Source organism: Malurus melanocephalus, unplaced genomic scaffold (genome assembly GCF_030028575.1).
Source record: "Malurus melanocephalus ecotype Western Australia unplaced genomic scaffold, MMel_1.1 scaffold_433, whole genome shotgun sequence".
Lineage (NCBI taxonomy): Eukaryota > Metazoa > Chordata > Aves > Passeriformes > Maluridae > Malurus > Malurus melanocephalus.
Genome location: NW_026623665.1, coordinates 495,495 through 509,274, shown reverse-complemented (window position 1 = coordinate 509,274; position 13,780 = coordinate 495,495). Strand labels below are relative to the sequence as shown.

At 47.2% G+C, this 13,780-nt stretch overlaps 2 protein-coding genes across 2 annotated transcripts; one reads left to right on the top strand and one right to left on the bottom strand.

The window, feature by feature from the left end:
* Positions 1-2,557: 2,557 nt before the first annotated feature.
* Positions 2,558-4,444, bottom strand: UTP3 (UTP3 small subunit processome component). Its single transcript, XM_057380030.1, has one exon. The coding sequence runs from the start codon at positions 4,417-4,419 to the stop codon at positions 2,860-2,862; it is 1,560 nt and encodes a 519-aa protein (XP_057236013.1). The 5' UTR covers positions 4,420-4,444; the 3' UTR covers positions 2,558-2,859.
* Positions 4,445-8,224: 3,780 nt separating this feature from the next.
* On the top strand, positions 8,225-13,302 carry JCHAIN (joining chain of multimeric IgA and IgM). Its single transcript, XM_057380039.1, has 4 exons — positions 8,225-8,338; positions 10,997-11,132; positions 11,925-12,005; positions 12,218-13,302. Exons 1-4 carry the CDS (start codon positions 8,275-8,277, stop codon positions 12,417-12,419), a joined length of 483 nt encoding a protein of 160 aa, XP_057236022.1. The 5' UTR covers positions 8,225-8,274; the 3' UTR covers positions 12,420-13,302.
* The last annotated feature ends 478 nt before the right edge of the window (positions 13,303-13,780 follow it).

The following is a 13,780-nucleotide window of genomic DNA, read 5'->3' as shown; positions in this document are numbered from 1 at the left end:
AAACACTTTTCTCCTTTCTTTTTAAATCTCACATTAAAATTGCAAAAGCAAAGCTGTAAACGCAACTGACTTCTAGAGACTGATTTTCCAGCGCTGCCCCAAGTCATGCAACATGTTGCAACCAAGTGAACAGATGCTTTAATCCTCTTTACAAATCTCACAGCTGAATGTTTCAATTTCTGCTTGCTAACAAAACTAAAACAATGCCCAGACTGTCTATGATGGGATATTACGGAACACAGCTAGGAAAACCTACATGGCTAGGAAAACCTTGACAAAATCTAAGGTAGCAGCAGATGTATTTCCATGTGAGTTATTCAATGTATTTTCTTTGCCCTTTATAAACAGAAATTTCAGGTTGTGATGCAGAAAACATTGTACCCCTCTCTGGCACTGTACTTTACTGCCCAAGCTTCCCAAGGCAGCCAGGCTTACTCTGGATGCTCATGATCCCCCAAGGATTGTGTCTTCCAGGTGCAGAAAGAAATAAGAATAGCTACACCTTGGAGCTTTCTATAGTTTGCCTATGGCTGTTAAAATAGGAATCATCTATGTGCAAGCAGGACTGACTATCCTTGGATTACTGTGCTCCAGGGGAGCGGATGGAAAGGACCCAGGGCAGGTATTTCCATGGCTGTGAGGGTGACAGGGGTGAGACAAAGCCTGAGCTGAGTCCCCACCCGCTTTAGGTGCTGCTGAGGCTGCCAGTCCTCTCCAAGCASGATCCTGGCAAGGACAAGTGCCATCTCATGGCTGAAACACTCCTTGGCAGTGTCAGCACCTTCTCCAGAAGCACTACTGGAAAAGCAAACAAAGCAGCATTAACCAGGACTTTGATCCGGTCCTTGCTTGCCTGACCACCCGTGGTCCTTGCTTGATTTCATGTGTCCATTTTCCTAGGGATTTTCCAAACCCATTCACCACCAGCAATTTCCCTTCTGCACAAAACATTAGTGCGAGTATTTCTTAGAGACGCTGTACAATCACAGCATTAATAAGCACACATTCCCGTGATCACCATACATGAAAGCATACGGGAACAATACTGCTGGCTTTGTCCAGTCTCTGAACTAGCCAAGTGGCCATAATTGCTGGTTATAAGTGGCCATAATGCCTGGTTATAAGTGGCCATAATGCCTGTTTAATCTTCATTAGCCCAGGAGCTGTGCTGTGCCATCGGCCAGCAGGCAGGGCAGGGCAGTGCCGCTGACACTCTGCCTTCAGCCTTAATCCCAGCCTTTCTGGGGAATGTGTGTGCAATGGCACACCGATTTATTTCCCTTAGTTACTGCTCAGGTGGAAGYTGCCAGTATTTTGCTTGCCAGCTGYCCGGAGCTTTCCAAGGAAGCACAAAGCCAGAGCCATGAAAGACCATCAGTCCTTTATTTTTGCAAGTGTGAAAGGTGCACAAGCAGRCTCTGTAGTAATGAGATCAGGGAGCATCTCTGCTGGGTATTTTGCACATCCCACGTGATGCCTGTTACACAACACATTCTTGTCCAGAAAAAGCACCTAAGCTGCTTTTTTGCTCAGCATCTTACCCCTCACTGACCTCTTGGCACAGCCTCGGGAGCATAGCTCAGGATTATCAGCCACAGCCTCCAATCAAGATYCCAATGGGGAGTTAAAGGTGGGAAAATTCTACTTCACTCCTCCCTGGGCAGAAGGAGCAGCCAACAGTGCTGCTCACAGTAAGGGCAGGTGAGGAAGCAYTGCTCTAAGGAAAAGCTCTGTTCAGTACACCTGAGGCAAAAAATGACTGTTCCCATCTGYCCAGCTTAAGGTTATTGTGTTCCTACCTCTACCTTTGACAAACGGCCTGGAAAATAACCAGAATATTCTCCAGCCTGCAGTGAACAGCATATTCCTGGCAAAACAGGCCTGGGGTGTCAAGGTTTACATGGGAACCCCATGAAAGCACATTTCATTTGCAGAGCACCAGCACAGCACCTACATGTTTGAATTACAGAATCAGGCCTGTCACAGGATCAAGAGCAAACACTCRGATCTTGGCTTCCCCATAGACCCTCACACACACCAAAAAACCCATTACTAGATAAGGCAATTATTCCCTTGAAATAATTTCATATGGAAAACTMATACCTTTCAGCTGGTATGATACACAAACCAAGGCATGGGCTCCCAGACAAAAGCGCAGTTTTCACCTGAGACAGATTTTGTTACACTTTACATATGTTATCACAATATAAGTTATCATATATATGGTTATAAAATCTAGAGAAGTCCTTGCTTTCCTTTTCACTGAATTCAGGAAGGAAAACAGTATTTCAGACCACATGGGRCTAAGTCATTTAAGACAGCCAAAAAGTAGGGCCCATACATTTAAGAGCTAACAAAAGAGTTAATCAAAACAAGATTTAAATGCTATTAACCACATTTCTGCAGCTCAATACGTACGGGAGGGATCAGAACAAGACTGCAAACAGAGCAGGCAAGTGACAGCTGCTGAACCCCTTTCTCAACCCACCCTCAAAAGATCCATCCCATCCCATCCCATCCCATCCCATCCCATCCCATCCCATCCCATCCCATCCATCCCACATGGCCCATTGAATTCCCTTTGCCTGAAACATCCCTTGTAATTTCTCAAGATTTTCTTTTTATGGGAACATGACAGCACCAAAACAAAGGATAAAAACCAAAAAACCTTAAGACATGAGTCAGGTGTGCAAAGAGCCCTGTGCCACTTGGAGATGGCACCTTCTAGAAAGCATCCTCTGAAAAAAACACAAACATCAGCCCACCCSCAGACTCCTTAAGAATAAACCCCACAATATTGTGTATAAAGTTTTTATTGGATCAGTACTGCTACTTGCAGCTCTTACAGGAAGATAATTCTCACTTAAGCTTCCTGCTTTTCTTAAGCCCGGCCCGAATGCCGGACAGTTCCCCGGCGTATCTGTGCAGCTCCCTGCGCACCTCGCGCACCTGGCCCTTGCGGCGGATTTTGGCTCGCCGGAATTTCTCCCGATGCTTCACCCGGGGGTTGCGATCGATCTTCCTCCTTTTGGGCGTGAGGCCTTTGTTCTTGATCATCTGATAGGTCACTCCTCTCTTTTTACTGGGATCCTCTTCTTCTGACGCCGCTTCTTCAAGCACATCTTTGTCTCCAGCTCTCTTCCTCTTGAGGGCCAGCTTCTCCTCCATCATCTTGTAGTATTTGAGTGCAGCCTCCTCATCCAGCTCCGACTCCTCTGACGATTCAGCAGCAGCAGCAGCAGCAGCATGGCCATTAACAGGTGCAGAGGCACGCTCTGGTTTGTTTTTCTTGCCATCCATGGTGAGAAACACTGAAAACTTGTTTTCCTTCCGTAGCTTCTCTTCCTTCTTGTCATAGTAGTGCCTCAGAAGCATCCGGACCTGTGGGGAAAGCTTTTGGTCTATAAGAGCGAGGTCATTGATGATGTTTCTGTACGTCACCAGCCGTTCAATGACCGGGTGACTATGYACTGGCACCCTCTTGGCCTTCAAAACCAGATAGAAACTGATATTGGCACAGTAGTTGAGGTAGAGATGATACTTGGTCTGCAAATAGCGACTGCCCTTCCCCTGRGGGATAGTGCCATCTCTGACCATTTGCAGCAGCGGGTGCAGCTCATCCTTGATCTCCATGAGCTTCACCTCAAAGTCCTCCATCAGCTGCAGGAGCTCCGGGGACTCCTGCTTCAGCAGCTTCAGCTGCTCCTTCTTGGAAAGGGCCTGCAGATCCTTATCAATCTTCTGCCCCTTGCTACTGTGGGCTTTCCGCTGCTCAGCCAGGTAACCCTGGATCATATCCAGCCCACAATCATCCTCCCCCAAATCCTGCACCAACCGTCTCTGGATCACTTGAGCCTCCTGCTCCTCTTCCTCCTCCTCAGCATCGATTTCTTGCTGGCTCCGCTTGCCCTTGGCCTGGGCATCAGTCCCATAGTCCGTGTCATAGTAGAGCTGCTTGCGCTGGCCCCAGGAGAGCTCATGGGGGAGCTTGGCTTCCGGATGGCGCTCCTCCAAATCGCTTTCCATGGACAGGTCCCCCTCTTCATCCTCAATCTCATTTTCATCTTCATCTTCCTCACCTTCTTCATCTTCTCCATCATCCTCCTCTGCGCTGTACTCCACGAAAGGATTCCGGTTCTGCAACTCTTCCTCMTCMTCCTCCTCCTCGTCCTCCTCGCTGTCCTCGGGCAGCTGCAGCCCCAGCACCTCCTCCTCCTCCTCCTCCTCTCCGCTGTCCCCGGCCTCCTCGCCGCTGTCCAGGGCTGCCATCACGGAGCGGAACTGCTCCTCGTGGAAGCGCTCCACATCGTCCGCCAGCTCCTCGGGGCCGGCGCGGCCTCCGGGCACCTGGTCCGGGCCATCCTCGGGCTCGGCGGGCTCGGCCCGCGGCCKCAGGACGGTCCCGCGCCGGGTCCGCATGGCTCCAGCGCCGCCTGAGCCGCTTCCCGTTCCGCTGCGTCCCTTCCGCCCGTGCCCAGCCCTTCCTGTGCCGGGGCCGGAGCGTTCCGCCCCCGGGATGGGGGTGCCCGGGCAGCCCGGGGGAGGAGGGGCTTCTGCCGGRGCGGCTCTCGGTAACTGGTAATACCACGTGGAAAGAGAAAGAAAAAGCCGCCTTTTCCCCCTCCTCCTTAGGGTTTTTTCTTCTTCTAAAAGTCCAGCCACGTACAGCTGCTGTGTGTGCGGTCATACAGTAACGAGGAAAAAAACCACACCTGTACCCTTGTAACCAAAACTCGGTACTCAGTTCCGGTGCTTTGTACGATCAGATCAAACTCGGAGAGGAGCAGAAGTATTTGCAGATCTCCCTGGCCAGCTCCGCGGTGCAGATGTGAATTCCYCCGAACCTTTCCCATCACTGACCCGCATCTTTACAGGGATGCAGGCAGCTCCCGGCGAGAGCCAGGCCCCTTCCTGGGGGCTGCACAGCTCGGCAGCTGCTGCTTCATCACCTCTGCACTCCTTGGATCCATGTCCTTGTGCCAAGAGATCCATGCATACCAGAAAAGAATCAATTCTGATTTTTTCAATAACTGGGAGATATTTTTTCAATAACTCCCTCACCAGGAGGGCTTTTAAGGCAATCTCTATTTATTCACCTCTGCATTTTTATCCTGTGTTTTTGTGTCTATCAGCCATTAGAGCCCCAACCCAGCTTTCCATGCTTCCCAAGGGAAAATGAGATTAACACTGAGAAGAGCAGAGTAATTAGACACAGGGATTAGTGTAGTCCTAGCTGAGAAACCCAGAGCCTGACAAACTAAGCAATCACACATCCTGGTAAGAACAGTTCTGTGTACAAGTGCAGGTTTTTTTTTTCACCACAGAACAGGTGCAGGTGTATTTATAAATGCTCCTGCCCACCTTTTTGTGGAAAAAAACAGATCAAGCAAATATTCAAATTACCTGAAACAGAGTGGGGTGCACAGCCTTACTCACTTTTTGGTGATTCATTTGGATTCTGGTTGATCTGATGATGAACAGGTCTCAATGTCGACTTTCAGCCATGCTCAGCCTCTTCACGTGGTCACCTCTCTGTCAAAACTTCCTTGCACAAAGACAGGTTTTGCCTCAGATTGCTTTTGCAAATCTGTCCCTGCCAGTTTTCAGCCATCACCTCGCTGGATACAGAGCTGTAGGAGAAAGAAAAACAAGRATAACTATGATCAGGAGACACACAGCATCCATTACATTTATACGTTGGCTATATCTTGGTGGAAACTCTCACTCAATACTTGGCCACTACATATTGTTGTTCCTGGTGATCAGGCTTTGTCATCTGGCTGCTCARTCCTGCTGGATTTTTGTGTGAATCCAGCAGAGATGCCTGCAGCCAGTTCCTGCYGGGTTAAAATTCCAAATCACTTTTGCAGCTGTGACTTAGAGAAACCCAGGCCTTTCTCACGTCCCTAACTGTGATAGTTTCCATCTTAACTATCCTTATTTTTTCCAAGTCTGTCATTTCAAAAATTACCATGCTAACTTCCACTTGGACTCTCTTGGATTTAAACAGAATTGATGTGTCTCCCAATGTAAAATTAATTTCCAGGAGCAGTAAACAACCTGAGGCTGTTCAAGGCTTCTTCAGGACTTAGTGAAAACATCATCCACTTCTGTGAAGCTGGAGATGATCTCCAGCATGAGTTAGTTCCTCCAGTGACCAGGAGCTGCTCAGGCCAATCCAGTTTGCTGTRAGCACCAGTGGAATCCCTGCTACCAAGAACACAATGAGGGAATGCTGCTGCACAATAATTTTGCCTCACTTCACTCAGGCACTGCCCACTTCTTACCTGGCAAATCCTAGTTCAGCATGTGCAGGGCCAACTGGAAGCACAGAATGTGAATGGAGACTGAAAGCACAGGGCTGGTTCCCATTCCTTTCCCAATTCTCAATTCCACCTCTGGCCTCTGCCCTGCAGGGAGGTTGGGAGTCCAGCTCCCCACTCAGCCTCTTGCCAAACGCCTGCTCACCCAGATAAAATTCCAGAAATCATCCAGTAACACAGGGATAGTCCATAAAAGTAACAGTCCATAACATAAAGCTTCCTCTCAAGGGCTTGCAATTTAACTAGAAATCCCCAGAGACATGCAGGTGGCTGAAGGGACTGAAAATAGCTCTGGTGTCATCATATCCAGACCAAGGGACTGTACAGACACGTGTAGATTTAGCAACTGAAATCCAGATAYGCTGAGAGCCAGCAGCCAGGGAAAACCACCAACGTGAACAGAAAGACACAGATAGAATTCAGCTCAGCCTCTGCCTTCACACTTGRAAATGCTGTCCTTGCATTTTCCCGGGGCCATATTTTTATTAGTGCAATTTGGCAAAACAGATGCGAGCCAGTCTCCTCTGCATGTGCCCTATCCTGCTGCTGCCATATTGCCTTCTTATATAATCCTAAAGAATTYCTTACAAGAAAGGTGACTGAAACACGCAGTACTTTAAACAGACACCCCTACCAGCCTAGGTGAGCCAGGTTTATTTTTTACCTTCTGCCAAAAATGGGGCACAGGGAACAYCTTGCCCCTGTCTCAGAGAGACAGAGAGAGGGCTGCATGAAACCGTTAGCAATGCTTTCTGGGATGGGGAAAGGAAACAACCCCACTTTTTTCCTCTGCTAAAGATGGATCCCTGACAAGAAGCCAAGGTTTGTAAAGAACTATGGTAGAACCCCATGCTCTGCAAGGAGCTGGGCTATGACCCATCACTCCCCCACATCCCAGCTCCTCCTGCACACGAGCACTGCTGATGTAACCTGAAAGCTCATTGCATCATGCAGCTGTAAAGTGAGGCTTTGTCTTTAGGGAAAAAGCCCAGGGCACACAAGCAGGGGCTTGGAACAGTTTTGGGCTCAGCCTGCAGGGTCTGGAAGAAGGGCAGGCAGCCTGCAAGGTGACAGGAACCAGGATCCCTGGCAGCATTGYCCAAAGAGTTCAGCCTCTTGAAGAAACCTGGCAAGAGCAGCCAGGCCCTGGCTAAGACTGGGCTTCCCTAAAAATGCCCTTTCCTGAACAAGACACATGCAAATGCTCCAGAGATAGCTCTGGCCTTTGTAGGCKACATTGCAACCTTTGCTCTTCAGAAGTTACACAAATGATCCCAAATCTGGGACAAAAAAAAGCCCAGGTTCTCTACAGTATCAACCTCCTTCAGGAAAAGTGTGCATGCCCAATGGCCCAGGGTTTTCCTGGGACCTCTCCTAAATCACAAATCCCATGGAGTCCCTTTCCTATTCACAAGAAGATGAACCCCTCAGTGCAGGGGCAGAGCTGCCATTGCTGTACCTCTTTGACCCCTGCCCTGCCACCTTTGCTGCTTTGACTGCAGGCTCTCTGGGGGCAGCTCCAGCCCCTAATATAGGTTTGCACACAGCGGGTCCAAATTTTGAAGCCGGAGGTATTTTTTTTTTTTTTAATAGGACTCAAGCGATTTTTAAATCTGGTTTCTCAAARTTAGAGCCAGAGCTGTGGCTCTTGGACTTTCTTACCCTCTACCAGCCCTGAAGGGAACATGTCCCCTAAGGGGGACCTTTTGAACCTCCCTGTACTCAGCAGCTCTGTTGCTTCTTGGTGAAGAACAGAAAAAAGCACCAAAAAAAAAGTGCAATCCCCTGCTCCCTTCCCCTCCGAAAGCCAGAGGTCTTGCATTAACACACCTGGTTTCAGTCCCCAGCCACATTTTGGCTGCGCTGTTTATTTTAGGAAACCAATTTGCACACGCCCTTATAGGCAGAGTCAAGCTCTCCACTCACATTCTTCAAAAGAAGGGAAGGCAAGATGAGGAGCTCTTTGTTGCTGTGTGTGACCTTGGCTGTTTCCTTGGGGATCATCCATGTGGCAGGTAGGTGAGCAATGAGATGGAAATCTGGGATTAAGACACCAATGGGATGTTTTGTGTAATCTACCCTGAATTATTCTAACRGTCAGAGGTCAAACCTCAAAGCCTGCTCAAGCAGCCATGCTTCAGTGGTGCTTGGACACCTCAGGGTGTTTCTGCATCAGAGCTGTGTGCTTTGAATTGCTGCCTGGAGGATACAGTGATGATTAGTCCAAATGTAAGGCTTGCTAATTAGCCATTTTTATCAGGTTTCTGAAGCAATAAACTACCAACATGTACACTTGCTTTTCTGCAGTCCTAGGGAGATTGCAAGACTCTCACCTGCTAGATCTAAAGACTTCCAAAACTTTCTGGTAATCCTATTGCATGGCTGCACTTTATTAAACCATAGCTTATTCTGTAATTTCTTGGAAACTCTTGATTTGAATTGAGATCAGCCTGTCCTCCCAGCACATTCCTCATTGTGGGTGTCAGGTTTTACACAGTGTGAATCCATCCTCCTGCCCATGGTGGATGTGGTGTGCAGGATCAAATCAGTGCTCAGGGATAACCATCCCGACAGCACAGGCAGCTGCAGCCCTGCATTTCCTCCAGCTTTTGGCAAAGGGTACCTTATGGCCTATCCCAGACAATTCTGTTGGGCTTCACAGTCTATCACAGGACAGTGCAGTACTAGAAGATGGAAAAATTTTGTCCAAAACCACATAACTACTGAGGAGGGAGGGAACATCTTAGTGCAGTGACTCAGGGCAAGAAATCCAACCTGCAGACATTTAGAACAGCAATGGCAAATTTTGCATTTAAATATCTTCTCCCCAAGGGGACTTTACTGGGTGACAAATGGAGATACTGCTGATAAAATCACATTTTTTGAGTTTTGTAATCGTAAATGAAAAATTGATGGAGCACCAGTAACTTTAACCGTGAAGCYAAGAGCACAACACAAGGAATTAAATCAGGGCAATATTTTTGGAGCAGTCAGAAAAACCTGCATATGCATAAGATTGTGTTAATCTAATTTTAGCATTAAAGCCTGCTCTCAAAGGTTTTGGGACAACCCCAAAGCCAATTGGATGTGACTCAAACATTGGCTTTGGATTAAAGGCTTGGAAAAAGTGCACACAATATGATGTGGAATGCAGCACAGGCAGCAGAGGAAGAGCTGTGTGATGGACAAGAAGCCAGAGACTTCTTTGAGCCAAAATAAAGGCCAAGACAAGAAGCCAGGGTCTAGAGAGGCTTTTGTGGGAGGCTTTTGCATCAGAGGGAAGAGCTCATGTGGATGGATGACCTGGCAGAGAAGAAACTTGGAGAACAAGGGAGAAAAGCGATTTCCTTCCCCAGCTAGAAACTCTATTGGGAATTTTACCCAGCAGGTTCCTGCTGCCAAAGGGCACAGAAACAGCACTTGCAACCAGCAGGTCAACTTGGCCTCACTGTGAAGCATCGTTTTACACAGTACTGGTACCTTTTTCACAGTTATGGTGCAATCTCAGAAAACCTGGATTGAAGGAGATGAGGCCAGGATATTACAGGGGAAGGAAGGACCAAAGATTTTAAGTCCAAGTGACTCCAAAATCCTTTATAGAAATCATAACAGATGTTTTCAGCCTGTTTCTTCTTTCTCTCTGTGATTAAACCAAGGGACAATCAGAGCAGGCAAGTCCCAGAACTGAGATCCATCTGAGCCCAACACAAACTGTCCCCATTTGACAAAAATCACTGGGTTTGCTATTTGTGAGCAGGCTGAAGGTGCTGTAGCAGAGTGATGGCTGTGAACTTGATTTCAGCTGCATTTACAAATACAGAGGGATGTTAAAACAACACATTAAAGCAAGGCTGGCTTGTTATGGGTGAAGGGACCAGAGGCTCTGGGTTGKGGAAAACAAATCTGCAAAGAACAAACCATTTGAAATTCATCTACTCGCAGTAAGGCAGCATTGCACAACGTCAGGAACATCCCAAAAGCCTCTGAGTGACACCTGGCAYATTTTAGCCTGCTTTGACTGAGTTTCATATTGCGTAGTGTGCTAAAAACAGCAGCTTGGAGAGGCAAATCAGGGCTGGAGTTTTCCCTGCAAACCACAAACATCAGAAGGGCCACCTGCCTGTCCCTGCCAGGTCAGGAGGCAACTCCTTGCTGGGTTCTGCTGTGCTTTTTTGGTATCTGTTCCCCCAGGAACATGGAGGACAAGATACCACTTAAGGCAAACTGACACATCTGCCACATTGGCACGGTCAGAGACATTTATTTCGAGGTCAGATTCAAATTGGGGTTTGGAATGTGGGAATAGTCATGGTGCATGACAGGAATTGGATAACCTGGTAKGGTGAGAGAGCACTTCAGTCACCASGTGTGGCTCTCTTCCYATTTTACAGGCAATCCCTGCACKTTTGTCCCTCACCACCACAGYGTCCAGGTTCCTAATCTTGTTGTTCCCAGTCCCATCACCCCACATACAGCAGCACACTGAGCTGAGCAGGAGGATGGATGAATTCATCTTTACTAAGAGACTCCCTTGGAYCTGCTGCAACCTGGACTTCCATCAATCCAAGCTCCATAATGGTGCAATCCTGGCAWTCCCATCCCTTGGCTTTCTGCTAGAACAGCTTTTGAGGACTTTGCTCTTGGTTCTGGGGTTGCCTATCCTGTGCTTGCAGGTTATCCAGTGGACCTCGAGGATGAGGAGTACGTGCTGGTCAATAATAAGTGCCAGTGTGTAACAGTGACCTCAAAGTTCRTCCCTTCCAAAGAAAATCCTGATGAAGAAGTCTTGACAAGAAACATACGCATCATGTAAGTGGCAGCCAAGCATTTCCTGGMCATGGTGAGCTGGGGGTGCAGTGTTATATGAGTTCCCTTTCTTTTGCATGGTATCTTATATCCAGCTTTCCATATGGGCTGCTTTGTGTGGTATCCTGAGTATTTCCCTTTGCTTAGTGCTTTTCTGTCTCASACGAACCTCTCTGGTATTTGTCCTTTCAGATACAAAAAGCATCTCCATGTTTCAGGTAGCAGTAGTAACTTCACTAAACAGGCTGGGGAAATAAAGCATGACTTGTCTAAAGTTGATCTAAGCTGAAACCAGATTGGACCCATGACACTGGAATGACTTTCCAACCTGACAGAAAGCCTGGGGAAATAGTTAATGCCTAAACTGATAACTATCAGGAGTGCCTAAACTCTGTCTCCCATGAGATGGATCTCAGCTCAAGAGCAGGACTTTGTCCTCCCCACTCACACAAACGTGTGTGTCTCTGGGAAACAAAGACCAGCTCAGAGCTGCAGGAGAGCTGGTAGAGCTCAGAACAGGAGAACTGCTAATGAAACATCCCTGTCTGAGGCATCTGCCAGCTCAGAGTTTAACAAAAATAAACACTAGCAGCCGTGTTATCTTGCAAGTGGCACATCAGTTGCTRCAGTCCTGTCAGGGAGGGTTGCACCGAGATCTCCTGACACTGGGATTTGATTTGAGAAGGGTCAGAATGAAAATTACCTGAAGAAGATGAGAGTTTAGAATTGCTCACAAGGGAGCAGACCCTGTTTAATAAGCAGTTTTCATGGGAGTGATTCTCTCTCTCTTTGCAGAGTCCCCCTGAAGGCTCGGGAGAACATCTCTGACCCCTTGTCCCCGCTCAGGACCACTTTTGTCTACCGCATGAGTGAMCTGTAAGTAGTTTTATTTCCTAACTTCACTTCACAAAACTTAACCCATAACAGTTCTAAAAGTTGCTTGAGGGCCAGGTGTTCCCCTGGAACACTTAGAAAAGGCACAGCACTCTCCCAGCTCCATCTGCAGATGAGCAATAAAGATTTGGGGTTCAGCAGGGGCATCATTTCATCTAACTCCTCACACTTGTTCTATTTTCCATCTCTTCCAGCTGCAAAAATTGTGAACCCGTAGAAATTGATCTGGGTGGGGCGATTGTTCAGGCCCAGCAGGGCAATGCCTGTGAGGAGCCACAGACCTGCTACACCTACGACAGGAACCAGTGCTACACGTCCCCTGTGCCACTCCTGCACCACGGCGAGGTGACACACGTCCAGGCAGCTCTGACACCAGACTCCTGCTTTGCTGAGTAGCTCAGCTCTCTGCTCTGCTGGAGCCTTGATGCCCCCTGTGTTCTACCCAAAACACACCACAGCACCCCTACAGAAATCCAACTTGTCTGTTCACATTTCCAACTTCACCCTCGTGCCATCTCCCTGGTTGTCAAACTCTCTTTTCATGCACCTGCAATGCCATTTCATGTGTCAGACCATACAGACCAGATCCCCAGCAGATACAGGGCAGTCATTCCCTGATTTACAGCTCTGGGGAAKCTGCCCTTTGCAGTCTCCTGGGTGTTTTCCCATCAGCAGCAATGTCTGTGCCCTTCCCTTCCCAAACACTCTAAACCTCTGCACAACATTCACACAAGGTCCTTGATGACTTAGCAGCATTTATACCCTTGGAAGAGTGCTGCAAAACCAAATTTAAAAGAAAAAATGAAGGATGAGACTGAAAAATCCAACTTTTCAAGTTACTTTACAATTGGRCACCCTAGACCCTTCCAGCACTTGGACATCTGCAAGCTTCCAGTTCTCACAGATTCAGAGAAGATCAAAAGATGCCGCTACCCTGAAGTGTTTTGCAAAGTTGCCAAACCCTCAGCTGTGCCAGGAATACTCAACTCTTCTGGGAGATGTTGGGCATTTCACTTTCCCCACAGCTTTACTGCTACTGCTGCCTTCTTCCACCCCTGCTTCTGGTTCAAGTAGTAAAAAAAAAAAAATCAAGCTGGCTCAAATTTCTTTTCTTGTTCCTCATTTTGCATTTAAAACCTTAAAAATTCTAWGAAGGGGACATAATTGCTAGAGAAGGACCCCAGTTCAGGGTTCACATGTGGAATAATGAAACAGTAAAAATCTTATTGCCATAATTGTAGTTTTGTTAGTGACATTCAATAAACTATTTTCTGCATCAGTCTGTGTGTTCTATTCCAATTCAATAAGAAGGCATGAAAAGAAGCCAAACCCATCATCACATTCTTTTCTCTTTCACAATGAATCAAACTCTCCCTAAATAACTGCTTATATTTACAGGCAAAGCCTCCCAAAATACCAGAATAGAAATATTTCCATGCACTTGCAGAACCTCTGACAGATTGAGGCTGAACTGGTTTATCATTTTAGGATCTGCTCTGCATCACTGAGCTGCTTTGAGCCCCTGGGAGTGACTGCAGGATCAGAATCTCAAAATCCAAACATCACCTAAATTAACTCTTGAAACTGCAATCCACAGATCAGAAGTTTTCATCACTCCTGAAAAAAGTACTTTTAAGACAGRTGATCTGATATTCTTTCACATACAAGCTGTCTGTCCTAAATAAAAACCAGTTTTATTTTTAAATTTTAAAATTTTTAAATTTTGAGGAGGGGCAAAATAGGACTAACACAAATTA